Here is a 27103-nt window from a genome sequence, read left to right on the forward strand (position 1 = left end):
CATCTCTGTGCCTTATGCATTCAGTCGGTGCTTTTATCCAGAGCACCTAGCGGGCAAGAATGGTCCACCGTCCAGGCAACACAGAGTTCATACACACGCTGAATACTTGGTGCCAACATGACCTATATATGCTTATATGGTAAATTGACATACGATTATGCACTGATGTTCAAATTTAATGACATATTTTATATGAACATTTTATCCATTACATTTGTTACGGCAGATTGCCTCTTCTTTTTCCCTACCACTTGGGTTGTGCATTATAGAAATCAAGGACAGCAGTAATATGCGTCGTTTTCTCTAATGTCAGGTTATAAAGCGTAGACTTATATAGGCATGCCCTGTGAAAGCCGCCCCCCCCCCCCCCCCCCCTCCCCCCGGCCCTGGCTCTCGGGGTAAGTCTTATGATTGGAGGTCGTGTGTGGTTGAGTTGGCGCGATGTGAGGGCTTACGCTGCCGACTCCCCACACACAGTTTGGTTGTGCAATGAGGCAGCAACGGCGGGCAGAGGAGGCGAGCCCCCTTCAGGTTGTCGGGTCACTGCCAGTGTTTTCACAAGGCACCACTGACTGACTCCTGGGTGGAGAGCCACCAGCAACCTGCACCGCCCCCTTCCACCAGCAACACTGACGCACTACCTTCACCCACAGTTTATACATATCTGGAGAGAGAGAGGGAGAGAGAGGTAGAGAGAGAGAGAGAGGGATGTAGAGAGAGAGAGAGGGAGAGAGAAAGAGAGAGAGGGAGAAAGAAGGAAAGAGAGAGAGAGAGAGAGAGAGAGAGAGAGGGAGAGAGAGCCCTTCTGCTCTAACCAAACTTGCATGAAATATCAAACACTATCTAATCTCTAAGCTTTATTTTTTCGCGTGATGGCATGAGCACGGTGCTTCTGCCTTCATGCTCAGCATCCCTCTCTGAGCTGAGAGCCCGTTCAAAGGCTCCGGCAGTGCTGGTATTCATCTGTTAATGCACCGGCATCCTGCCTGATCCACCCACAGAAGTCCTATTTCACTACAGGACTGCGTGGGGGCGATTCACACTCAATTGGCACTCCTTTTGGCGCAAAGGGTGACGACCCTCTCCGTGTTAAGTGCTCCCCGGAGACATTAGTATCTTATCCTTTTGCAAACGACACCCTCCGTGGCCCTTTGAGCACAGACACTTTCCACTACGCCCAGTGCGTGTGAATGGAGCGGCAAGGTTCCTTCTGTCTGTCTCGGGAGCTGTGAGTGTGTGGAGGACTCCAGGGCACTAAAGCAAACCAGAGCCAGCATTGCTCCAGCGTCGCTGGGCCCAGTTAAACCAACCACCCAGCGTGAGGCAGTAAATCCATTCTCACCTCTGGAGCCCCCTTCCCCCCCCGCCCCACCACTCACACACACACACACACACACACACACACACACACACACACACACACACACATACACACACCACGGCAATCTTTTGGCCCATCTTCTTCGCCGCATGACCTGAGAGCAGTGGCCTGCTTCCTGTTTTACTGGATCTGTCAGAGAGTCATGAGACACACTTGCTGAACTCTCACTGAGCAGTAAGGGTGAGAAGAAGGATCTGCTTCCTATAGAGATATCGAAGTGCCATTAAACTTAGCTACTCACAGCACTGGCCTACTTCACTAACTAAGCATGAGCAGTACATACTGTACTCCGGTTTCAGGGGACAGTCCCAGTTTTTCGTTGCCTGTCCCCGAGAAAATACAGAAAAACTACCTACAGTATGTCCCCGTTTTTTGAAGATAAAACTTGTATGTATTTCGATCAGATTGATAGTCAAACTGAAAATGTCCACATTGTTGGGATTATGTCCCCGATTTTGGTCTCGGACATCTGGTCACCTTAGTACATACAGTACTGAACTTTGATTTGAACCTGAGGTGGTGCTGAACGTAGAGAAGTTGTTCGTACTTCCCGTGAGTCAAAGGAGCTGCAGCTCAGGTGGATGAGAGGCCCCTGTGAAATGCTCACCTTTGGGCAAATTCCTCTCAGTCCAAACCGGCTTCGGCAGACACACCTCAAACCGACCGCAGAGAGAGAGAGAGAGAGAGAGAGAGAGAGAGAGAGAGAGAGAGAGAGAGAGAGAGAGAGAGAGAGAGAGAGAGAGAGAGAGAGAGAGAGCAGCCCCCCAGCTCCCCCCCTGACTCACAAACTGTCATTAAAAGTCCTCTTGCGCAGCGTTTCATTAACGTGAGCCGAGGAGAGTTGTGTTGAGGAGTGCAGCTTGGCCAAGAGGCGCCTCACTGCTCTAGGTTTCACACAAGATGGTACACCAGGCAACACAAGCTTTTGAACTCTTTTTTTGTTTGCTTGCCATAGCGTGGTGTGAGTACTTTAATGTTTTCATGGCGTGACTTGATCAGCGTGCCTTTGGGTCCTGGCATGTAGATTGCAACCAGAGTACTGATAATCTCCTTGAACGATACGCAAATTTTGTGATGCATCTGTACCAGTTCCAGCCTATTGTCTCCAAAAACAACATATCGCTTATAATGAGACGCTTACCATGAGGGAATTAATTCATCAACAATGAAAGTTAATTAATGTGTCAGATATGAGATATTATCAGTTCACCGCATAAACAGCACATAGTTTAGTCACCACAATATTCAGTCTGTCAAACTTTCACAAGCCCTGTGAAGATGCCATGCACTGTTTACACATGAACTGCAAGCAGTTCCAAAAATAAAGTCATTACTTGCATAAACAGAAATAAATTGGGGCAATTTTTCTGACGCTAGTTTGGAGTTTAACACAGTTTTAAACTGGAGTTTGAGTTGGGAGTTGGAGTTTAAAACAATGTTAACTAGCGACAGAGCTATTGCCCCACTATGGCCAGCTGTAGACTTAATTGAAACAGAGGCCACACGTTGAGAGAGAGAATAGTTGACTCTCAACCAATGCCAGATCCAACTCATCAGATCCTCACCCAAGTTATCCCGGACCAAAACCGGACCAAAACCGGATCCGAAGCCAATCTAACCCAGCAAGTCAAGATCCGGTGTGGCCTGGGTCTGTAGTGAGGCCGGTTTCACTTCGGTTTGCCCCTAGCCCTGGGTGTGTGCAAGCCAGGTCCATGCCAGGCTCATTCTCTGGAGTGGACATCTCTTTGGGATTCCCCGGTGGTTATCCCCCTGGCCCTGGTTCAGGGGACACCTCACGTGCTCATAATGCCGTGATCCAGCGGGATCTCTGTCGGCCACTTCCTGACCACTTCCTAAACCAATCCGTCCACTCCAATCATTATGACTTCATGGAACCCAACCCCGCTGATGTGAAATGCCAGATAAAATAATTCAAATGTTTCCACCCTGCCCTTTAAACAAGCATATCATGCACAAACAACTGAAACAACTTTGCCACGCTTAGCAATAAAAATGACAGCCTTTTGAAGAAATCAAATAAATGTCAGTTTGATACGAGCTAATGATTGAATTAAATCTTTATTCAAAGGCAGCTCAAGGCTCACTCTGACCCAGTATGGGCCTGGACGAGAGTGTGTCTGTAAAGGCCTGGAAGGCGATCTGTTGGAGAGGGCTAGGATGGGGTGTGCGGAGTGATGTTTTTCGAACCCCGTTCACCACGTGAGCTGCAGTGGAAAATGTGAGCATACGTTTGACGAGCTGACACACAGACGGGTTACGCAAGTGCGTGTTGTGCAAGTGAACATTCTTTCACCCAAACGGGCTGATGGTGCCCCATGGGTGGCCTGTAGCGCCACCTACAGCTGATGGTGTGTATGGACAAAACATTTCTGAAGATTTCATTTACATCTGAATATCTCAGTAACATATGGTCAATGTTGTTCAAAAAAGCAGAGAAAGAAAATGTCTGGCGTTATGAACATCTGGTAAAATGGGCTTTAAATCTCTTCATCAGAGAGCTGATGTTCTTTTATATTATGCTTCACTATTTGGTGCAGAATTTACTCTCTACTGCAGCATGTTGCCTCTAGCCAGGAGCAACAATGAAAAATGGAACACTGAGAAGTCTCCATGCCATAACAGATGGTCCGCATAGCTTTTACTGTAAGAATAGGCTCTTGAACACCATACTGTGGCATTTACAACCAGTGACAGAATGTTTACAGTGCATTACTGTCAAAGACAATTTTTCCAAATCAATTGCTTATTTAGCGAGTTCTGTGAAAGTCAACATCACAATCAATAGACATTTAACACTGTCATCAACGAAGCCTAATATCAGTCTAATGACTACATTCCCACACTTACACACTACAACCATATCTACGTGTATTCTTTACCCACTGTTAAAAAGGAGTTGATAAATGATTTATTCTTTGCTCAGATTACATAATTGCTTACGTAATTTAGTAACTAAAATCCCTTAATATTGCTCATTACACGTGGTGCAAAGTTATGTCAAGGGACTTGGGTGGGGACTGGGAGGGGTTTTTTTTCCCAGGTGAAGGAGAAGTCATATCAGGGGTTAAAGTCTTGCTGGGGTTCATCCGAAATAAGACAGAGCACAAATCCATCATCGTAATGCACGGGCAAATCAGACAGGTGCCCCCGGTGGCAGAAACATGCAGAGCTGCCAAATGAATACTCTATCAGTCAGCGACTGGATTTGGCTGAAAACATTAGGCTGTGGATACACACAACCGCACAGCTCACACAGACAGACAGATAGACAAGCACACACACACACACACACTCAAGTGTGACAAACATATGTAGATACACACACAGACACTCATACACACAATCAAAGTCACAGCCAGTCAGTCAGTGTGTCTCTCTTTGTTTCTGTCTCGCGCTTGCTCACACAACAGAGACAAACAGATATACAGACACACACGCACACACACGTACACGCACACGCACATGCACGCACACACACACACACACACACACACACACACACACACACACACACACACACACACACACACACACACACACACACACACACACACACACACACACACACACACAGTCTTGTTTGAGCCTGCCCAGATCACAAAAAACACACAGTTGCGGATCTGCTATGTGCTCTACACTCCCCTCAGGTGGCGATGACAAGAATAGCCTCACCAACGCACTCTGCACTCCATGACTCTACCTTCCCTGTCATGCAGTGATCACATACCCGAATTTCCCCTTGGGGATCAATAACGTATCTATCTATGTACTGTATCTATGTATGTATGTATGTATGTATGTATCTATCTATCTATCTATCTATCTACTGTATCTATCTATCTATCTATCTATCTATCTATCTATCTATCTTTATCATTATCACTGTATGAGGTGAAGATCTGTCTCTGATGTGTATCTCTGACAGTGTAGTATCTCTTTTAATGGCCAGATAGCATTCTAGTTTGTCTTGTGTTTTGTCTCCAATATTCCAAATAGAATTGGTTAAATTCAATTGGACAAACACCAATGAATCTGGATTAGCTAAAATCTTGGCAACAGGATGAAGGATTATGTCTCTGAGAACGACTTCTGAGAAGTTTGAAATAAAACATTGCATGCTCAAAAGACATGACTTTGGACCACATACTGTAACTGACTTTCTGACAGTCCCGTTAAGCATTTTGTCTCACAAAATTATTCAAATTCTTTTCAAGACTGGTCTGGACATATATTTGGAGGTCTGAGATGATGATGATTCAAACTTTAAACGTTTGAAGCCTAAAACATACATTATTCCAATAAAATGTGTGAAATATTTTTTTATATCATATGAAAATGAGTGGTGACTATTTTTTGTTCACTATATGAACAATATTCTGGATCATTCTGTGCTAAAGTGACAGACAAATCTTAGATCCTTAGTCTTATGGTGGGCCTATGGCTTAATATTTTAAGCCTTTAAAAGTATATTTTTTGGGGTGAACAATATTCAAACTGGTGTGTTTATCATTTGACATAATCATTAAAAGATGATGTGTCAGCTTTTGAAGTCACCCAGTGTAGGCTATCAGGAAGGGTTAAGTTGGTTAAAGTGCCAGCCAGCTGCCAAACGTTTGAAGTGGAACACGCTCGCGATCTATCTATAACGGGGGCGCGGGAGCGCCTGGCACTTGTTCGATGATGAAAGACTTCTCGGTCTGACCCAAGTCGCCATCCTCAGGTAATAACTCCGCTTTTATCTTTAAATTCCCCCTTGGGATCAAAGGCGGGTGGGGCGAGCGGCTGCAAGGTGAACCTCGTCTGAGTGGCAGATCCGTGAGCGCTCATGCGCTGAAGCCGTGCCACCACAGACCTCGGAGGAAGTGGGCTTTAATTACGACCCCTTGATTTAATCTCCGGTGGATCTCGGGGTAACCGGAGGAGCAGAGGCAATTTTCAGGACCCGGTGGATGCCATGTGAGTGACATGAACAGGGCAACAGGCAAGATAAATAATAATGAAGGCCTAGATTAAATTCATAATTTTAGAGTTATATGACTGTTAAATTCCTCATTGGGTTTTACAATGAGAAATGTCACTCAAATGAATGTCGATTGTCCACTTGAAAAGAAAAGGCCCTTTAGAAGAGGGGCAAATTGTTGCTTCTTCTTTTTGAGTGTTTTTCACTCAGTTTTTTTTCTTTCCTTCTCAAAATCTTATGTTTTGGCATGAAAGAACTTAAAGCAAAAATAACCAAAGCTTTGAAATGTGAAGGTTTGACATTTGTTTCTTCATCATAAGACAGGCATTGGTTTGGGAATGACAAGATTCTCTATTGACAGATTGTAAGATGGTTTCTTGAAAAACACATACATGTAGCATACTCTGCAATAGGTAGCCTACAAACTTTTGTTTATTGTTTTGTCTCTCATGCAGAAGAAAAGCTTTGGTCTGAAAAACATCAGTGGTGCTGGGAGAAAAATGGCCTCTGCCTCTCCAGTTCCCAATCTACCTCAGCCTTACACAAACCTGCTGCCGACCCACTAATGTGAACTTTCAGCCAGCAGATTGTCACACGTTTCATGACTCCTCAAATGATTTTACTCATCTGTTTCCAGTCATGTTTGATCTGTGGGCTGACGGCCTATTGAACCACACCATGTATATATTTAGCTGCGCTGATAAAGGAGGAACCGTGTTCTCCCATTAATGTGTGTGTGTGTGTGTGTGTGTGTGTGTGTGTGGGATGCCACCTGAATGGCAGGAAGGGTATGGAGTGTGTATCAGGAGGGAATTTAAAAAAGAAAATCCATCTGGGTGTGGTGTTTTAAAAGACTCCAATGTCTTCAATGTGCTGATTATTGCTCTGTCTTTGAAGTCTCTATTGTTAGGTGATTCCCATTGTATATGGTGGTCCTTTGAGATGACCATTGTACTGTAAATGCATATCTCAAAGTACTAAGATGAAATGGTACAATGACAGGAAGCAATCAGATGGTTCATTATTGTTGTTTCTATATAAAGGATGAGGATGGGGTCACCCGAAACGTTTGCGCTGCACTTGCACTTTAGGTCTTTTTTATAAGCATGGTGGGCCAATAAATCACTTTTTTGATGTGAACTCTCATTTTTTTTTGATTATACTTTTTGTGGGCGAGCTCCATTCCTGTTTTTTAATATAGTATTTGCTAGGAGCCTACGCACCTATAAGGACAACAGCCACTTTTATAGGCGCAGATCCTCTCTTTGAAAATTTCTATATAAAGGTAACATTGAGGTCCCTCATACTCACCGCATCATATGAAGTTTGGAGCTGACTTGTCACTACATCACTCTTAGACAGCTACTGGAGGCTATCAGCAGTGACGTCCAACACACACCACACACACTGTTGTCTTTGAACACGGCACACGCCCTGTGCTGATAGGCCAGACAATGGGGTGCTGCATGTGCAGGGTGTGTCCTCTCCAGGGTGTGTCCTCTCCAGGGTGCGACCGACGCAAGCCACGCTCACGTCTAAACACTGGTGACAAGCAGCAGGGGTGACCCTGAGGTGCCGACATGCAAAGACTCATCCAGTTTGGGCTTTTTAATCACACAGTCCTCCTGAGTTATACTGTATAGGAAGCCACTCTCATCTCCATGGGCTGCAATTTGAGTCAGTGACAATTGACACAACACATGTCCCATCAATGAACTCTTATGAGTACATACATGTAGGGTTGAGTATGATCACATGGTATGGTAAACTATATATGAGTATGAGTATATGAGTATGAGTGTGTGAATGTTGGGTTGAGTATACTGTAAGTACATGTGGCTGTGCAATTGGAGTATGTACTTAGGGTTAAAGCAACACTAAAGCACTTTTTCTCTGTCACACACACGCTATTTGTTTATCCATCAAATAACAGACAAGGTAGAATATGTTGCATGATTTTATGAAAGTATGATGTATTGCGACATCGAAGCAAGTCAGATTTGTAGTTTCTGTTGTCTTATTTCATCGAACTACAGATACACTACCCCACCTCGTAAAGTTACAAGTTACACTACTCGTAAAGTGCCGTTCACGAGTTGATGAACCGCTGAAATGATTTTGGAAACATTATTTTAAAGTACGAAAAACTCTTTAGTGTTGCTTGAAGTATCGGTGAGTGAGTACATATGTGTGTGGCGTGTATAAGAATGGGAGTAAACTAAAATGCCTGGAGGACATTCAGAGAGTTCATACGTGAGGGAAGCTGTCGATACTAGAAGGGGATGTAAATAAGTAACACACACACAGCTACATGACATGGGTAAAAAAAATCCAAACCAAATATGTACTCTCTTTTACCAACAGATGGAGATATTTACCAACTGTTCGTAAAAAGCACTGGAAACATTACGTGAAGATCAGGTGTCCCCTCCTGGAAAAAAAGAGAGTTCACTTCCATGAGTGTAATAATAACTGCTCTCATGGGGGGTTCCAGAACCCTCTTATAAGCCTATTTGATCTAAATTAACACCAATTCTCTTCAGTAATCAACTAAAGAGAATCTAATTAGGAAACATTCATTTGAAAAATTAGACAACAAACCCGAGAAATTCTGTGAAATTGAAATAAAATGACACTAAGTTAGCGAAACATGAACACAATACACAATGGGGAAACTGAGTCTATGGTCTTTTTTATTGAGAAAGTGGCTGTCAATTCTTTATTGCTATACACTGGGTGACTTGTCCAAAAGCAATGAGATTATGAAACAGTAACATGTGCACAGGCTTGAGAGGTCTGTGAGTGTGATACATTTAGAGAAGTAATGATGACTGTTTCAGGGCACAAACCAAATGTCCTACACATTGGCAATCTCTGCAGCAGAATATTCAACTGGATCAGTTTGTTTGTTTGTTTGTTGATGACTGTCTGATTTACCTTGACCCTGAGAATGAACTACACAGTTACACATAAAAAAAATACCAAAAATACAAGAAAATAAGTAGTTAAACATACAAAAAATAAACTATAAACATGAACATCTTCAGTGCTGGAATTTAGCTCACACATAATCCATTCTGTGTGAATGTCAAATGACGACAGGCCAATACATTTGCCTGACAAAGCGGCTACAGCTGTAAGCTTCGAACAATATCATACATCCATTCATCCATGTGATGCTTCTTAAGTAATCATTACGTCAATGTTACCAATTACAATCTTAGGAATAGCGTAAAAAGTTAAGAGCGCAGTATTGGCGGTGGTAACCCCATTGCCGGTTGGAGTCGAGATGAAGTTGAAGTACAGGGAAAGGCACTAGAGGGTAAGTGAACTTGAGACATGAACAAATGCTCTCTGTTCCCTTACTTCAGGTATTAAGAATAACACTCTGGTGAAATACTGCTCTGACTAGTAAGACATGAATTAAAAGTGGTGTAACAGCGAGCCAAATGACAACATGATCTAGCATAAATAAAATGAGTTGAATGGTGGCGAGTGAGCACTACTGGGATTCTGACGTGGGAGACCAATCCTTGAAAGCCACACATCTGGAAAGTACTTTCAATCATGATGTTTTTTTAAAAAGTGAAAAGAGATAGAGAAAAAGTTACACCAAAAAGGTCTTTGGACAGCATGCTGATGCTTTTCTTCATTTTGGTTGGTGGGGGGTGGGGAACGGACGGTGTTGGGCTAATGAGGGGGACATAATGAGGGCGCTTTCATCCCATGCAGAGACGTCAGCAGCTTCCACTGCTGAACAACGCACTAAACAAATCACAATAATGAGCCATAGTCCCGCAGGAATCAGGAGGTTAGCACCATGTGAAAAAGGCTACGCACACCAGGTGAAAATACACTCAGTGTGTGTGTGCGTGCGTGCGTGTGTGTGTTTGTAGATGTACTGTATGTGAGCTGTAAGCATAAGTTAATGTGTGTGTGTATGTGTGTGTGTGTGTGTGTGTGGGGGGGGGGGGGTCAAATAAGCTGTGAGCTTAATGTATGTGTGTGTGTGTGTGTGTGCATGTTTTCGCAAGGCACCTTGGCTGTAATGAGGGTGTTGCTATGGCCCAGGAAAAGTCCATCAGCATTATATTAATGCTGCATCAGCACTAAAGAGATCTGGCCTTGATAAGAACTGCCTTACAGTGGAGAAAGAAATGTGTGTGTGTGTGTGTGTGTGTGTGTGTGTGTGTGTGTGTGTGTGTGTGTGTATGGCCCCTCCTCCCGAAAAGAGCATTAGTTGGACAAGTAAAAGGCCAGGAGAGGCCTGTGTGTGAGTGTGTGTGTGTGTGTGTGTGTGTGTGTGTGTGTGTGTATACATGTGTGTGTGTATGCATACATGTGCATGTGTGTTTGTGCAAGTGTTTCTTCATGTGTGTTATTTTCAAATACAGGTCAACGGCTACAGATCATTAAGGTCCACTGGTCAGAAAGCCCTTTTGTATGGGCAGGAGCAGGAAGGCTTGTATGGTGAAAAGTGGTATGACTAGATGTGTGTTTATGTGACCGAGTATCTTTGCATGCTTTGTGTCTCTAGATAGCGTTGGCTGTGATGAAGACATAGATGCGGGCCAGGAAGCTGGTGTGTGTGTGTGTGTGTGTGTATAGTGAGTATTGTGTCTCTAGGCGGCGGCGTTGGCCGTGATGAAGACGTAGATGCGGGCCAGGAAGGTAGTGTGTGTGTGCATGCGTGTGTGTGTGTGTGTGTGTGTGTGTACTGTATGTGTGTGTGTATAGCGTCTCTAAGTGGCAGCGTTGGCCGTGATGAAGACATAGATGTGGGCCAGGAAGCTAGTGTGTGTGTGCGCGCGTGTGTGTGTGTGTGTACGCGCACACGCATATGTATATATAGTATGTGTACGTATAGTGTGTATAGTGTCTCTAGGCGGAAGCGTTGGCTGTGATGAAGACGTAGATGCGGGCCAGGAAGGTAGTGTGTGTGTGTGCGTGTGTGTGTACTGTATGTGTGTGTGTACTGTATGTGTGTGTATACTGTATGTGTGTGTGTGTATAGTGTGTATAGTGTCTAGGTGGCAGCGGCGTTGGCCAGGATGAAGACATAGATGCGGGCCAGGAAGGTAGTGTGTGTGTGTGTGTGTGTGTGTGGGTGTGTGTGTGTGTGTGTGTGTGTGTGTGTGTGTGCGCGCACGCAAATGTGACCTGTGTGTGTGTGTATAGTGTGTATAGTGTCTCTAGGTGGCAGCGTTGGCCGTGATGAAGACGTAGATGCGGGCCAGGAAGGTAGTGTGTGTGTGTGTGTGCACGCGCACGCGCGTGTGTGTGTGTGTACTGTATGTGTGTGTGTAGTGTGTATAGTGTCTCTAGGTGGCGGCGTTGGCCGTGATGAAGACGTAGATGCGGGCCAGGAAGGTAGTGTGTGTGTGTGTGTGTGTGTGTGTGTGTGTGTGTGTGTGTGTGTGCAGGCGTGTGTGTGTGTGTCTAAGTGTCTAAGTGGCGGCGTTGGCCGTGATGAAGACATAGATGCGGGCCAGGAAGCTGGTGTGTGTGTGTGTGTGTGTGTATAGTGAGTATTGTGTCTCTAGGCGGCGGCGTTGGCCGTGATGAAGACATAGATGCGGGCCAGGAAGGTAGTGTGTGTGTGTGTGTGTGTGTGTGTGTGTGTGTGTGTACTGTATGTGTGTGTGAATAGTGTGTATAGCGTCTCTAAGTGGCAGCGTTGGCCGTGATGAAGACGTAGATGTGGGCCAGGAAGCTAGTGTGTGTGTGCACGCGCGTGTGTGTGTGTACGCGCACACGCATATATATATAGTATGTGTACGTATAGTGTGTATAGTGTCTCTAAGTGGCAGCGTTGGCCGTGATGAAGACGTAGATGCGGGCCAGGAAGGTAGTGTGTGTGTGTGAGTGTGTGTGTACTGTATGTGTGTGTGTACACTGTATGTGTGTGTGTGTATAGTGTGTATAGTGTCTAGGTGGCAGCGGCGTTGGCCAGGATGAAGACATGGATGCGGGCCAGGAAGGTAGTGTGTGTGTGTGTGTGTGTGTGCGCGCACGCAAATGTGACCTGTGTGTGTGTGTATAGTGTGTATAGTGTCTCTAAGTGGCGGCGTTGGCCGTGATGAAGACGTAGATGCGGGCCAGGAAGGTAGTGTGTGTGTGTGTGTGTGTGTGTGTGTGTGTGTGTGTGTGTGTGTGTGTGTGTGTGAGTGTGTGTGTGTGTGTGTGTGTGTGTGTGTGTGTCTAAGTGTCTAAGTGGCGGCGTTGGCCGTGATGAAGACGTAGATGCGGGCCAGGAAGCTAGTGTGTGTGTGTGCGTGCGTGTGTGTGTGTAGTGTGTCTAAGTGTCTAAGTGTCTAAGTGGCGGCGTTGGCCGTGATGAAGACGTAGATGCGGGCGAGGAAGGTGGTGAAGGTGCCCTGCCTGAGCAGCTTCATCTCCACGTCCACCATGAAGTCGCGCGGCTCGGGCACCTGCCGCTGCAGGTAGACGGCGCCGGTGAAGCTGTTGAGCCGGCGCGTGCTGAAGTAGCCCTCCTCGTTGCCGCGGGTGATGCCGATCATGATGCTGTCGCCGGCGTAGGCGGGCGAGGGCCCGATGCGGAAGATCTGCGCCGGGATCACGATGTTGGTCTGGAAGCTCAGCTGGTAGTAGGTGATGCGCAGCGGAGAACTCTGGCAGTCCTGCACGTTCTGACAGCTCACGCGCTCACAGCGACTGAGAGAGAGAGAGAGAGAGAAGGAGAGAGGGAGAGAAAGAGAGAGAGGGAGAGAGAGAAAGAGAGAGAGGGAGAGAGAAGGAACAAAGGACAATCTGGTGGATGAATACATATCATTACATTTACGTATAATTGCGCTCATTCAAAGTGACTCAGGCGTTGAGCACAATGCAACTAAATAGTGAAATCATGCAAAGAATCCTAAAGACCTTATAGAATCCTAAAGAATTGTGTCATCAGACAAAAGAGAGTTTTAAATTGTTATACTTTCACATACACTCACACATGCTCTCTCTCTCTCTCTCTCTCTCTCTCTCTCTCACACACACACACATACAAAGACACACACATACACCACTGTGTTCCGGTCAAAAACCTATTTGTCCTACTATGGCTTAACACACAAATAAACGATGCTCCATTTACTTACAATGTGTAAACACACTGTGTGTGTACAGTACTTCCTGATTACTTATCCCTTAAAATAGAAATGGCCTACAAAAGAAACAGGCCACGCTGGATTCAGCTGCATCAATACAACAGTGAAAGAACGGGGAAAGGCAGCACACAAATACCATAACAAAACCAGAGGCCGAGAATATCGCAGAAAACTGTTATTTGTTTCATTTCTTTCTAAAGCCTCCACTTGACCTAGCAGAGTTTAGAATCCTATATTATGCTTTTATTCCCGCGCACACTGGTCAAATGTACACCTTACATTTACTATAAGTCCCTTCAGATAGAGGCACCTTTAAATGAATACACGTACAAAACATGGTGTGCAATAGTCTGGGTGTAGTGAGCTCGTGTTCCTTACTTTTTTTGCTGTGTAATTCTGTAATGTCTGAAACCTTAAAATAAATGTTTTTGTCTTACTCTGTCTCCTACCACAACAATACCATAACAATACTTGTCTGCACACTAACATGCTAATATTTTGCCGGATAAAAACATCTCCGGCGTATAATAAGTCCATCCGACAGCGATTAACCTCATTGGCGTTGTCCTACAACACCCACCCGAGCCCAACTTCTCCCTGCCTTTGTGTTTATCTCCAGAGAGAGAAGCCAGATGTACTTTACTTTGAAGAGTGCGTCTCCTCTACGGCGCGCATGCCGTGATTACTCCAGTGACAGCCAGCCGCCAACAGACAGGGCTGTCGGGGATAATGACCTTTATTGACAAGCTCTTCCACGGCCTCAATGGAAGCACAGGGCCTTTGTCAGACCTGCCAGATTAGAGACAAAACTGCAACTCCCAGATGCACTGAAACCGCAAGCGATGATCTTCTGTGATAAGGGCGGGATTGGTCACCCAGAGGACTGCCTGCTGCCCGAGAGAGAGGGGGGGGGGGGGGGGGGGGAGAGGAGAGCTGCAGGGTGTGATGAAGAGTGTTTGGATTTGGTCTCAGGTGTACTGGACCCTGTCTAAGCCCCTGCTGAGCATAGTCCAATGATAAGGGCTCTCCAGGGTGCTGCTACTGCCTGTGGGAAATGTATGTGTGTGTGTGTGTGTGTGTGTCTGTGGTGGGGGTAGGGGGGGCAGAAACAGAGAGGCAGAAGGAGAGAGAGAAAAACGGTGTAGTGTGAGAGAGAAAGAGAGAGAGAGAGTCTTTGTGTGGATGTGTACTAACGTGTGGCGTGTGTACATGTCTGTGTCCTTGTGTGTACACTATACATACAATTAGCTTGGGGTGGCAATATATACAACTAGCTTGGGGGGGGCAATACAACTAGCATGGGGTGGCAATATATACAACTAGCTTGGGGTGGCACGTACAGTATGTGTGTAGGGCAGCCACCCCATGCTAAGTGCATGTGTAGTGTAGTGTACACATCTGTGTCCCCTCGATTGATCCACTGGAGCCGATGCCCTGGACGTGCTGGATTAAGCCCCCGCCAAATGAGTCCTGTGCAGACCCCACGTGCCCCTCAGCTCCGTGGAGGCCATCCTCCATTAGCGCCCGGCGCCATCGAGCACTCTCTCTCTCTCACACACACACACACACACACACACACACACACACACACACACACACACACACACACACACACACACACACACACACACACATACACACACACATACACACAAGTGCACGTACCATGATGACCCCCATCTCCCCATGTTAACAAGCGCTGTCTGTACCACAGGCTCACACAACCGCTTAATTCAGCCATTACACATGCTCATGCACCGCTGGGTCCTCGTGCCCTCCATGTACCCCTCCTCTCCATTCTCACACGCTTCCCTGGCTCCAACCCAAAGCAGGTGTTTGCTGTTATTTTGTGTGTGTGTGTGTGTGTGTGTGTGTGTGTGAGTGTGTGTCTGTGAGTGAGAAAGAGAGAGAGAGAGAGAGAGAGAGAGAGAGAGAGAGAGAAAGAGTGCGTATTTGTGTGTGTATGTGTGCGTTTGTGTGCGTATGTGTATGTTTGTGCTTGTGTGTGTGAGAGAGAGTGTGTATGTGTACTGTATGTGCCTGTGTATGGGTGTGTGTGTGTTTGTGTGTGTGAGAGAGAGTGTGTATGTGTACTGTATGTGCCTGTGTATGGGTGTGTTTGCGTGTTTGTGTGTGTGTGTGTGTGTGTGTGTGTGTATGTGTGTGTGTGTGTGTGTGTGTGTGTGTGGGGGGGGGGGGGGGGGTTGTTATGAAGTTTGGTGTAGTGTGCAAATACATACGTGTCAGACACCTTCCTGTAGTTGGAGGGGCAGGCGAAGGACAGACAGCGAAAGCCTCCCTGGATGTTGAAGCAGCTCTCTGACAAGGAGCAGTTATGGGATCCAATGGCACACTCATCGATGTCTGTAGAAACAGGCAGAACCTCTGAGTTAGGACCAAAACCACAACACCCTCCAAACTATCACAAGGACTCCCACGGCAAGAGCCCCTCAGCAACAGCACGAACCACAAGACACTTCTCCAGAGCCCCAGCACCTCCACAACGACCATCACGCTCCAGGAGGAAGTCCACAGTGAACCTTTGAAGTGATTGCCCATTCACCGCTCCGTAAGTGGCAACATTTTCTCTCTCTGTGATTTTTTTTCAGACATGAATTGCCATCGCAGTTGGAAAAAAAAAAAAAAAAAGCCTAAAGTAAGCATGAAGAGTTACTTGCAGGTTTTGGCAGTGGTGTTTAGAGGCTAGAGAAATAAGGGCGCACTGGAAATGTTGGTCACCAGCTGCTAAGGCTTTTCAACAGCAGCTCTTTCCACTCCTTTTAGAGTTCCCGGAAAAGACATCTGAATAAGGCTGTATACTTGAATGAGGTGGAGAGCGGGGTCGTGCCTTATCAGGCCAGGAGTCGGAGGCCGTCCCTGCATGACTTATTCATCTCGTCTTACAGACGCGCCGCATTCCCGAGCGCCGCCCCCCAGTCCCCCCCCCCCCCCCGCTCTAATTCATTCATCACTTGCAAATTTTAACCTTTTGGGAATCGGCAGGCAGGCAGGCATGAAGGAAGACAAGACATGCAGACAGACAGACATGCAGGCAGACAGGCAGGCAGGCAGGTAGATAGACAGGCAGACAGACAAACAGACAGGCAGATAGAGAGGCAGATAGGCAGGCAGACAGACAGACAGACAGACAGACAGGCAAGCAGATAGACAGACATGCTGGCAGTCAGGCTTTGGCCCAGCTCAACCCTTCAGGGCCTGGGTAGTGAAAGGGCAAGGCAACACCTCTTCTGGAGCCTGTTAGTTACGTGCCAGCAGAGAAAACGAGGACGGAAGGGATCTATCCAATACGTGCAATAGAGAGTGGAGTTTTTTGTGTGCGGTTAGCACCTAGCTCAATTAGTTCCCACCCTGAAGCTCTGCGAAATGTAATTTTAAAGAACCGTTGCGATCCATATTGATGTGCGTAGCTGAAATTCACACCCTGGAGGGAAAAACCAGTCCGTTTTAAAATGAATCCCTTTCATTTACAGTATTACAAGTTGCTTGTCCTTATATTTGATATTCTCACTTGCAACATCAAGGAACAACGACTGTTTATGTGTGTATGTATGCATTCAAGACTACTAGTGTGTGAGCTCACATGTGTGTGTGTGTGTGTGTGTGTGCATGTGAGCAGTTAACATGTGTGTGTGTGTGTGTGTGTGTGTGTGTGTGTGTGTGTGTGTGTGTGTGTGTGTGTGTGTGTGTGTGTGTGTGTGTGTGCGTGCGTGTTGGGCGTGTGTGTGTGTGTGTGTGTTTCCATACCTCTGCACGTGCGGCCATTAGGTGACATGGAGTAGCCGCTGGGTGGACAGGCACACTGGTAGCTACCAGGGACGTTCACACATTGGAAGGCACACAGGTGACCAATACTTTGCGAGCACTCATCAATATCTGAAACACACACACACACACACACACACACACACACACACGCACGCACACACACACACACACACACACATCATTTCAAGAATTCCATCAATACACCCCATGAGAACCTCTTCAAAAAAGGAACTGACTGTGCATTCTTTGTTGGTTTATACATTTGTGTGTGTGTATGCACATGTTTGAGTGTGTGTCTGTGTGTTTTTTTGTGTGTGTATGTGTGTGTGTGTGTGTGTGTGCATGTGTGTGTCTGTGCATGTGTGTGTGTGTGTGTGTGTGTGTGTGTGTGTGTGTGTGTGTCTACGCGCCTCTTTCTCTCTCTCATTCTGGGTGGCTCTGTAAAAGCGAGTGACATAAGCTATCTCTTGGCTCTGTCACTAAGGAGACCGGCTTAAAAAAAAAATCAATCCCTCTTGACCAGAAACCAGATGCCACTGCTCCAAAAGCCTCACTCAGGGAAACATTGTCTCATGCTTCAATCAATACTCTCAGTGCATCTCCTCTGAATTTCCTCTGTTGTCAGTCCTATGTGAAATTAACTTTTAGCCCTGCTTAGAAATCATTAAAGCAGGTGTATCAGCCAAATACATCTGCCATAGAGAATCAATGCAATCCTGGAGAGGGGAGAGAAGCAGTTCCAGAGATAAAGGCACTGTTAGAGCCATCATCAATAATAAATATGAACAATCTGCTCCTAGACGTTCTAAAAACGTTTTTTTAATATGTATACAGTGTTTGATTTCTTGTGGATTCTTCATCGTATATTCTAGCGTTGTTATTTGCCAGAATGTGTTATGTAGAACCAACACCCATTTAATTATGTTGACTGATTCCACTGTGAAACTCCTGAAGTCCATTGGGAGGAATTTTCCAAAAGGGCAGAGCAATTAATTCTGTGATTGTGATTAGAGGAGCTACTGACTACTGTTGCATCGACCTATTTCAATTTCATTAAAGTGTAAATTATGAAATCCAAGACATATAACTAATTGTGAAGTGAAAATAACCAAGGTAAAAAAACAAATCAACTGCCTTTTAACATTTCCTTTACTGGAAGGAGAATCAGGACAGAGAACTTTAGCATCTGTGTTCTGAGTTCCGGAACCTTGTGCAGCAGTCAGTAGCCACGTTTACATGGACACTTCTATTCCGATTAGAAACGGAATAACAGCTCAATCGGAATAAAAATAGTGAAATAATGAAAATTCCTAATCTGATCAGAATTTAAATCGGAATGGAGGAGGTGGTGTAGTCCGTTCCTATTCCGAATAAGCAGCCAAGTATACGGCCATTCGGATTGACTGCTATATCAGAGAGGGTTAAAGCGGAGTTCTTTGGCTATATCTTCCCAATGAAAAGTAGGCAACAATGTCTATTCCGATCAAAGATTCTAAAGCACTTGAAAGCATCTGATCAGAAGAGAACGTACCCTATGTAAACAGACAGTAGAAAACTGGAATAGTTTAATTGGAAAGACAAAAAAGGTGTCCATGTAAACGTTGCTAGTGTGGGTCCAGGTGAGCAGTCCTACCTTCACAGGTGTGTCCGTCTTCCTTCAGGTAGAAGCCCTGTCGGCAGTAGCACTGGTAGGAGCCATAGATGTTGGCGCATTCTTGGCTGCACGGATTGGAGTCACACTCATTCACATCTGAGCAAAAATCACAAGACGTCACAAGAACAATGTAATACCATTACAGAGGAACTCAAGATGGGCAGAGAAACAGCTAGCACCAGTTAAGAGACACATTAACTTGATAAAGTTGTGATTAAGTTGTGTCATGACATGTGTACAGTAACATTACAGCTGGTGTGCACATGTTCCCTGTGACATGTTTACGACATTCAATATAATTCCAGTCAAACACCAGATATAAGTATAAGTCTATATCCTTTTTTTTTTTTGATACCGTGAGGGAAATTTGTCTCTCTGCATTTAACCCAATTTAACCGAATTAGTGAACACACACAACTATTACACAGATATCAAGACCTGCGTGTAAAGCCCATTTTTCTGAGTAATTGTTTTGGTCCTCCCTGCCAATGTCAGTGGCTCGTGGAGCCAAACAAGCTGTCTTCACCTCCACTGGCTCCCTCTGCGCTGGTGTCTATTTTTACACCAATATTCAGACAAACCGCGCCCTGGTCACCTCCCTACACCACACCTCTGGCACTACTTCCCGCGCCAGACCTTGAAACAACCCGCACCTCATCACACTTAGATAAATTACTACACCGCCATAATATGAGAGAGCGGAGGGGAGAGGTATTAAAAAATACAGCCCAAACACCCTTGATAAAGTTCCTTAAATAACGTGCTTGACAGCGTTTGGGGGACAGAGGGAGGCGCGGGAAAGGGCATCGCGTCTCTCGGAGGCACGGGCGCTGGCGGAGACCGGCCTCGGTGGACGAGCTGTCTGGCGGCTGACAGCCCGCACCTGCGAGCCTCGTCATTAGGCTGCATCAGAGCCACGAGCAGCCGCCACTGGGACTCCTTCCAGTTAGAACTAGTCACGGCAGCTTGGGGCAGCAGCAGTACCTCGAGAGAAGACTCAATGATAGACAGAAAGCAGCAGCTCCTACAAACATGTCTGTTTTAAGTATGTGTACATATGTAAAATGAGCTACGTATGTTTGCTAACTGTGTGTACAATTCACAGTGAATTATTTTCTGCTAGTCACACATCATCATTCATTATTTTACAGGCCTACTTTATTGACTAAATCCTATGTATACAGCATCAAGTATACTGCATGGCGAAGATACTGTAGGAAGCTACATTCACACCCGGAGGCAGCTCTTAGAAGCAGGACAAGCGTGAAGGTGTGGCCTGTTTCGGGAGCTCAAGTGCGTTCTAACATTGTCCTCGGTTGACTCCGAGGGAATAAACAAGTCCCAATGAAGAACAGCACAAATGATCGCTCTTTGATCATACTTCACTGAGCCAACTGCTTAGGAACTGCTACAAACGCAGTTGAGTTCTTCTTCAAAATAAACATTTCCAACATTCTTGTTTGGAAATCAAGGTTCCTTTTCATTCTCTATTCAATTACATCATTTTATTTAATTAACTCCACTATGGCTGCTGGAGTGAAGCCTCAGACATCTGACTCTCAAGAGCACAAACAGCAGGGAGCAATAAAACGTAAGGTCATTCTGAAGGGAGTGTGTATGTGCATGCACATACAGTATGTGTGTGTGTGTGTGTGTGTGTGTGTGTGTGTGTGTGTGTGTGTGTGTGTGTGTGTGTGTGTGTGTGTGTGTGTGTGTGTGTGTGTGTGTGTGTGTGTGTGTGTGTGTGTGTGTGTGATAGATAGACACTGTAGATAGATATATAGATAAATACTTTATTGATCCCCAGGGGGAAATTCAAGAACTGTGTGTGTGTGTGTGTGTGTGTGTGTGTGTGTGTGTGTGTGTGTGTGTGTGTGTGTGTGTGTGTGTGTGTGTGTGTGTGTGTGTGTGTGTGTGTGTGCGCGCGTGTGTGTGTTGTCTCTTGCTGTACCTTCGCAGTTCTTGCCGTCGAAGGCCAGGGAGAAGCCAGCGGTGCAGGAGCACTGGTAGGAGCCCGGCGTGTTCTCGCACGTCTGGGCACACAGGCGGCCCGGGTAGCGCCAGCACTCGTTCACGTCTGCACACACACACACACACACACACACACACACACACACACAGGAGGAACACGGGCAGTCAGGGGCCACACACACTCATACCACACGCTGTTGTGGTGGCTGCTGTTACATATGCACACACACACACACACACACACACACACATACACACACACAGGAGGAACACGGGCAGTCAGGGGCCACACACACACACTCATACCACACGCTGCTGTTGTGGTGGCTGCTGTGACATATGTGTTGATATATATTTAGATCTAATTGGTACATTCTGTTCTGTTCATATTATGGCAATATGGCAATACTATGCAAATGTGAATATAATGATAGCTTAATGAGAGAGAGAGAAAGACAGAGAAAGAGAGAGAGAGAGAGAGAGAGAGAGAGAGAAAGAGAGAGAGAGAGAGAGAGAGAGAGAGACTGCACCATACTGAAAACACCCTCTCATTCGGAGTCCTGCCACTTGCAGCAAAGTACACGCCACTGTGCTCTTTTGCAATTCAATAACCCGCCGTAATGCAGCTTTGCATGGAGAAAGCAGCGGGCCTTGACCTGGGCCAGACGCCGCGACGGCTCAAAGGGAGGCAGACAAAGCCGCAGGATCATAGCCCATCATGGCAGCGCTGCATTCGTATGCCGGAATATCAGAGTGAAGAGTACACGCAGACAAAAGCACTTGTGGTTGCCTCATTGGCATGCATGAAGCCGTGCACACATATACGGGCCTTGCCTCTCCTCCCTCGTCTCTGTACTCCACGCACCTTCCCATTCGGCCAATAGAGCTACTTAAGCCACATTCATTCCCAGTTTAGAGTGACTGTTTGTGTCGTACATCAAGGCAGTTTTATCATCATTAGTGTGTCACTGTTTGAATCCCATAGATATACAATTTGACGATTTTGGCTTGATTTCTGGCTGGGAATATTTTTTTTTGTAGTGCTGATGCATAAAATCCATCCAGTGAGAGTGGTAACTGATCTTATTTTGTACAAAATCTCATGTGGAATATGAATGAGTTCTCTGTTGAGGATAGAATATAGAACACCAGGATATATATAAGTAATGGCCAGATCTCTCTCCGAGTAGTCTGCTACTTGAGTATCCACTTTACTAAATGAAGACATTAGTTCTCTCTAAACACACTCAAGTGCCCATAAGTTATTCATTTAGCTAGTTCATTACACTGAACCAAGCCTGCCTAACATGGCAGACACAGTGACAACAAAGTACATGAGCTGGAGCTGAGCCAGGGGGATCTTTTCTTGTTAGCGCTAGCCACTTGCCGGCAGTAGCTTCTCACACACACACACACACACACACACACACACACACACACACACACACACACACACACACACACACACACACACACACACACACACACTCACCCACACAGGTCTGGCGGATGGCGTCGTACTGGTAGCCCGTCTGGCAGTTGCAGCGGTAGCTGCCAGGGACATTCTGACATATCTGCCCCTCTCCACAGCGGTGGATGCCCGTCTGACATTCGTCAACGTCTGGAAACAGAAGAAAGGAAAGAGCCATCTTTGCCTGGCAGGAGATCAACCAAAGGGCCTCCCCCTTGCTGGGAGCATACCAGCTAAGACAGAGGTCTCTCTGGAGGGTATGGGCACTGTGTAAGCGTGGCTTGCGCTGTAATTAGATGGCGTATCAGTCTGTTTTGACATAAGCTTCATCCACTCCTAATAACAAGCTAGCTTAATTAGCAGGTTTGCACTGCAGCGCGGAGACTGAGCAGAGTACATTCATCTTGTAGCACAACACTACGGCTTAATCTCAGGGCTTAAGAACGCACTCATTAGTCAAATGTGCGTTGTCAAGGTTCCTCAGACAGTAACGGACTCTCTAGTGCCTGCACCTAACTTTCCTTAAAGTAGCTGTTGAATCCTTGCCAATTAACCCTCTTAAAACCAGAAACCATGGCCATCTCCATCCCTAGCAACCAATACCCCAATCCCAAAAAAACACCTAGGAAAACCACCACGAGTAGCCAACAAGCATACACAGTTCATACCCCCAATAAATATCATCCTTCATGAACTCCATAACTACATGAAACCTTACAACAAGAACACGACAACATTAAAATGAAAACAAAACTCCCTGTGCTCGTGTCTGATGGTGGAGTCAAGTGCTAAGAGCCTGAGATGTGGAGAGGAGAGGAGAGGGGAGGGGAGGGGAGAGGAGGGGAGAGAGAGGAGGAGAGGAGAGGGTTGTGGAGGGGAGGAGAGGGGAGAGGAGGGTAGGAGAGGAGAGGGTTGTGGAGGAGAGGAGAGGGGAGAGGAGGGGAGAGAGAGGAGGAGAGGAGAGGGTTGTGGAGGGGAGGAGAGGGGAGAGGAGGGTAGGAGAGGAGAGGGTTGTGGAGGAGAGGAGAGGGGAGAGGAGGGGAGAGAGAGGAGGAGAGGAGAGGGTTGTGGAGGGGAGGAGAGGGGAGAGGAGGGGAGGAGAGGAGAGGGTTGTGGAGGGGAGGAGAGGGGAGAGGAGGGGAGGAGAGGAGAGGGTTGTGGAGGAGAGGAGAGGGTTGTGGAGGAGAGGAAAGGAGAAGGTTGTGGAGGGGAGGAGAGGGGAGAGGAGAGGGTTGTGGAGGAGAGGAGAAGGTTGTGGAGGTGGGGGGGGGTTAGGGTTGTGGTAGGGAGGAGAGGGTTGTGGAGGGGAAGGGGTGAGGGTTGTGGAGGAGAGGGGAGGGTTTTGGAGGGTAGGAAGGGGGTGGTGAGGAAGGGGTGAGGGTTGTGGAGGGATGGGGAGGGAGGGAGGGGGTGAGGGTTGTGGAGGGGAGGGGGTGAGGGTTGTGGAGGGGAGGGGAGGGGGTGGGTGGGGGGCTGAGGGTTGTGGGGAGTGCTGGCCTGCTCCGGCCCTCTTTGGCACTCTCGGCTCTCTCACCGATGCACCTGGCTCCATCTGGACTGGCGTGGTAGCCCGGGCTGCACACGATCACCTTCCGCTGGCAGGTGTACGAGCCCACCGTGTTGACGCAGTTGAAGCCCGAGCTGCAGGCCTCCGCCAGACTGCTGCACTCGTCAATGTCTGCATGAGTCAGGGAGAGCAGGGGGGAGAGGAGAGAGTAGAGAGGAGGGGAGAGGTAGAGGCAGAGGCAGTTTTGGGGAGGAAGAGAGAGGCAGAGACAAGCCGGAGAGATGAGGACAGATAAGGAAGGAGAATGAGATGGAGCGAGAGCTGTGCCAGTCCCCGAATCCTCAGCTCAGATTACATTCAGCATTTCCATTCATCAAAATTGTATGCGCCGTGGTAATTTGTTTGCACGGATTAGTATAGTACTCCGTCATCATACAGTATGTGCCCATCATATACAGTTCCGCCAAGCTCCACTAGGGGACACTAGCGAGCCCCCCATCTCTCACCGATGCAGTTGCCATGGGTGTCCTGAGTGAACCCCGTGTAGCAGCGCTGCTGCTTGGGAACGCAGCTGAACGAGCCCTCGCTGTTCCTGCACTCCATCGCCGCGCCACAGTCGTGCGTCCGGGTCACACACTCGTCGATGTCTGAGAACACAGGTAAGGGGAGGGGCAACACAAAGCAGGGCATTAGCCTATTGACTCCTCCCATTGGAACAGGAGGACAACTTCTAGAAGGGGGTCTTTATGATGGGTATTTGTTTTGTAAAACTCCACAGCAGGTATACTATTGTCAGTGTACTGTATATCATATACTGTATTTTGTTTGAGCTAAAAGGTGACAAGGGTATTTAATTAGGATGGTTCTGGTCTAAATATAAACATGGATATTTATCTATCTATCTAAATATAAACATGTATATCTATCTATCTAAATATATACATGGATATCTGTCTGAATGTCTGTCTGTCTGTCTGTCTATCTATCTATCTATCTATCTACAGTATCTATCTACCTACCTATCAATCTCTCTCTCTATATATATATATATATATATTTGTGTGTGTATAGTATCTCTCTTCATACAAAGTCATTTGGCAGAGAAAGGCACAAGGCTACTCCCATACTTGTGTGAACAACACCGTCTTTTGTCCTGTAGGGGGCACTGTGGTTTAGTAGCTGAGTGACGAGTAATGAGTTTGTCCTCGCAGCTGTTCTGACTGAGCCTCTAAAACTTTGTCTTTTCCCTCTTCGGCGCACTGATTACCCGACTTTTACACAGCAACTTATTTCAAATGTTGTCGTTGGTTTTGTAAAGTAGTTTGACCACGGTGTGACAGTCATGGAGAAACGCACCGATGCCCGACAGGCCCCGCGAGGGTGTGTGATATCTTAATTAGAGAGTGTTTTTCTCTCAGCCCTGCCATCATCAGAGAAGCAGGTCTCCAGAAAGCACCCTCTCCTTTTAAGCATGTAATTAGTTTACTCTCTCGTTAGCTGGTCAGCCACAGATTACCTTAATGATCGTCTGCTCTTATTAGTCTTTCGCGCTTGCCAAGGTCTGCCGTTGTGAATCACAAATCTTAGGGAGGTAATTTAAGTGTGCTTTTTTCTCTCCCTCCTCCCCTCCCCACCCCCACCCCCCTGTTTTTCTGCATTTCGACTCTCAAACTGACCGAGCCTCTCCCTGCATCTGCATCTGCAGGGTCACTGCTCAGTCACGAGGGGTGACTGGACATCTGTCGGCCCGTAGAGAGGGACAGAGAGGGAGAAAGAGAGAGAGAGAGAGAGAGAGAGAGAGAGAGAGAGAGAGATAGAGAGAGACAGAGACAGAGACGTGTGCGTCTGGTATGGACGGCGCCGCGAGGCACTCCGTCCTGCAGCTGGCCGCTGCTGTGGCCGCTTCTTCCTGACCTCGGCCGCCAAGTTTAAAGTCCAGATTGATGAAACGCCCTGGCTCCTCAACCTCACCTCAGCAGAGAGAGAGAGAGAGAGAGAGAGGAAAGAGGATATAGAGAGAGAGAGGGATGGAGAGAGATGGAGGGGGGGAGTGAGAGAATGACAAGAAGGAGAAGTGGCTGGAGCGGCACCCTCGGGGTCACGGGCACCACGGTGGGCACAGAGCTGGCGCTGAGAGGTCCGTTCATAATTGTTGGCGGAGCGACCTTGGTGGCTGCCTCTCAAGATAGCGAGCTGGCGCACCGCCACACTCCAGCACCGGGCGCCTCTTTAAGAAGCCGCTGCGTCGACTCGACGGCTGACAGGATGGATTTTATCGAGGAGGGGTTTTTACTGCGCTCTCCAGCGCCGGTTACACATTTCAGCTCAGCAAAAAACGAAGGCCTTGTGAGAGTCGGCGGCTTACTCAGTAGAACTTTTGAAAACTTTTTGTCGAGGCTCTTCGGCGTGGATGACTCATACCAAACACAAAGGTTTTGATGCCTCCGCGTTTCTGTGTGGTCACCTTTTCATGACGATGATACAAAGAGCAATCATTTGATCAATATCCAACCGGGCGGCTGCACTGGACAGGCACAGTGTCCAAATGCCTCTGAATCCAAGCGCTGACTTTACTGTGTTCATCTCGGCTGAAATGGACACGCTCATCTATATCAGATCGATATCAGCTGCAGATGAAATCTCAAATAATAATGAATAATAAACCCTCGCACTTTCTCTCGGAGACATGATGGAAATGGACGAGCGCCCAGAAAGTTGTAATTTTAACCACTCTGCGTTGCGTGTGTGTGTGTGTGAGAAACGGGCCGATTGGGTCTGGAGGTGCCCTGAATGCTGAGCAGTGCGCTCGCCGGCAGAGGAGAGAGAGAGAGGATAGAGAGAGAGGAGAGAGAGAGAGAGGAGAGAGAGGAGAGAGAGGGGAGAGAGGGGAGAGAGAGAGATAGAGAGAGGAGAGAGAGGGGAGAGAGAGAGGAGAGTGTTAAGGACGGAGGGCAGGGGCCAGAGCAGTGTGAGTAAGCACATGACCTCATACTCATGTGCCTGGAAGACGCTATGTAAATCACAGTGCTGTTTGAGCAATGGCTGTGCTTAGATCATCGAGGGACTAAAAATGTGGTTTAACCCACAAATACCGAATACTTGGTTGATTTAATGTAAATGTGTTAAGACAACCAACAGTAAAAGCTATTTTAAAAAATGTTAACCCCTTGATTCGAACGAAAGTGCCTTGGGGACTAATATTTGATAGCAAAAGCTATTAAATGAGGTTTGACAAGA

At 46.8% G+C, this 27103-nt stretch overlaps 1 protein-coding gene across 1 annotated transcript in view; it reads right to left on the bottom strand.

Annotated features, from left to right (window-relative positions):
- Positions 1-12543: 12543 nt before the first annotated feature.
- Positions 12544-27103, bottom strand: part of LOC134091781 (fibulin-2-like) — a 24496-nt gene continuing 9936 nt past the window's right edge. The window contains exons 3-10 of the mRNA XM_062544434.1: positions 24373-24513; positions 23894-24037; positions 22381-22509; positions 20869-20994; positions 18897-19013; positions 17243-17371; positions 15718-15841; positions 12544-13037 (exon numbers count right to left, since the gene is read on the bottom strand). Coding sequence (XP_062400418.1) covers positions 12677-13037; positions 15718-15841; positions 17243-17371; positions 18897-19013; positions 20869-20994; positions 22381-22509; positions 23894-24037; positions 24373-24513 — 1271 coding nt within the window. The 3' untranslated portion in view covers positions 12544-12676. The remainder of the gene's footprint in view (positions 13038-15717; positions 15842-17242; positions 17372-18896; positions 19014-20868; positions 20995-22380; positions 22510-23893; positions 24038-24372; positions 24514-27103) is intronic.

The sequence above is a fragment of the Sardina pilchardus genome, chromosome 9 (assembly GCF_963854185.1).
Source record: "Sardina pilchardus chromosome 9, fSarPil1.1, whole genome shotgun sequence".
NCBI classification, from domain to species: Eukaryota; Metazoa; Chordata; class Actinopteri; order Clupeiformes; family Clupeidae; genus Sardina; species Sardina pilchardus.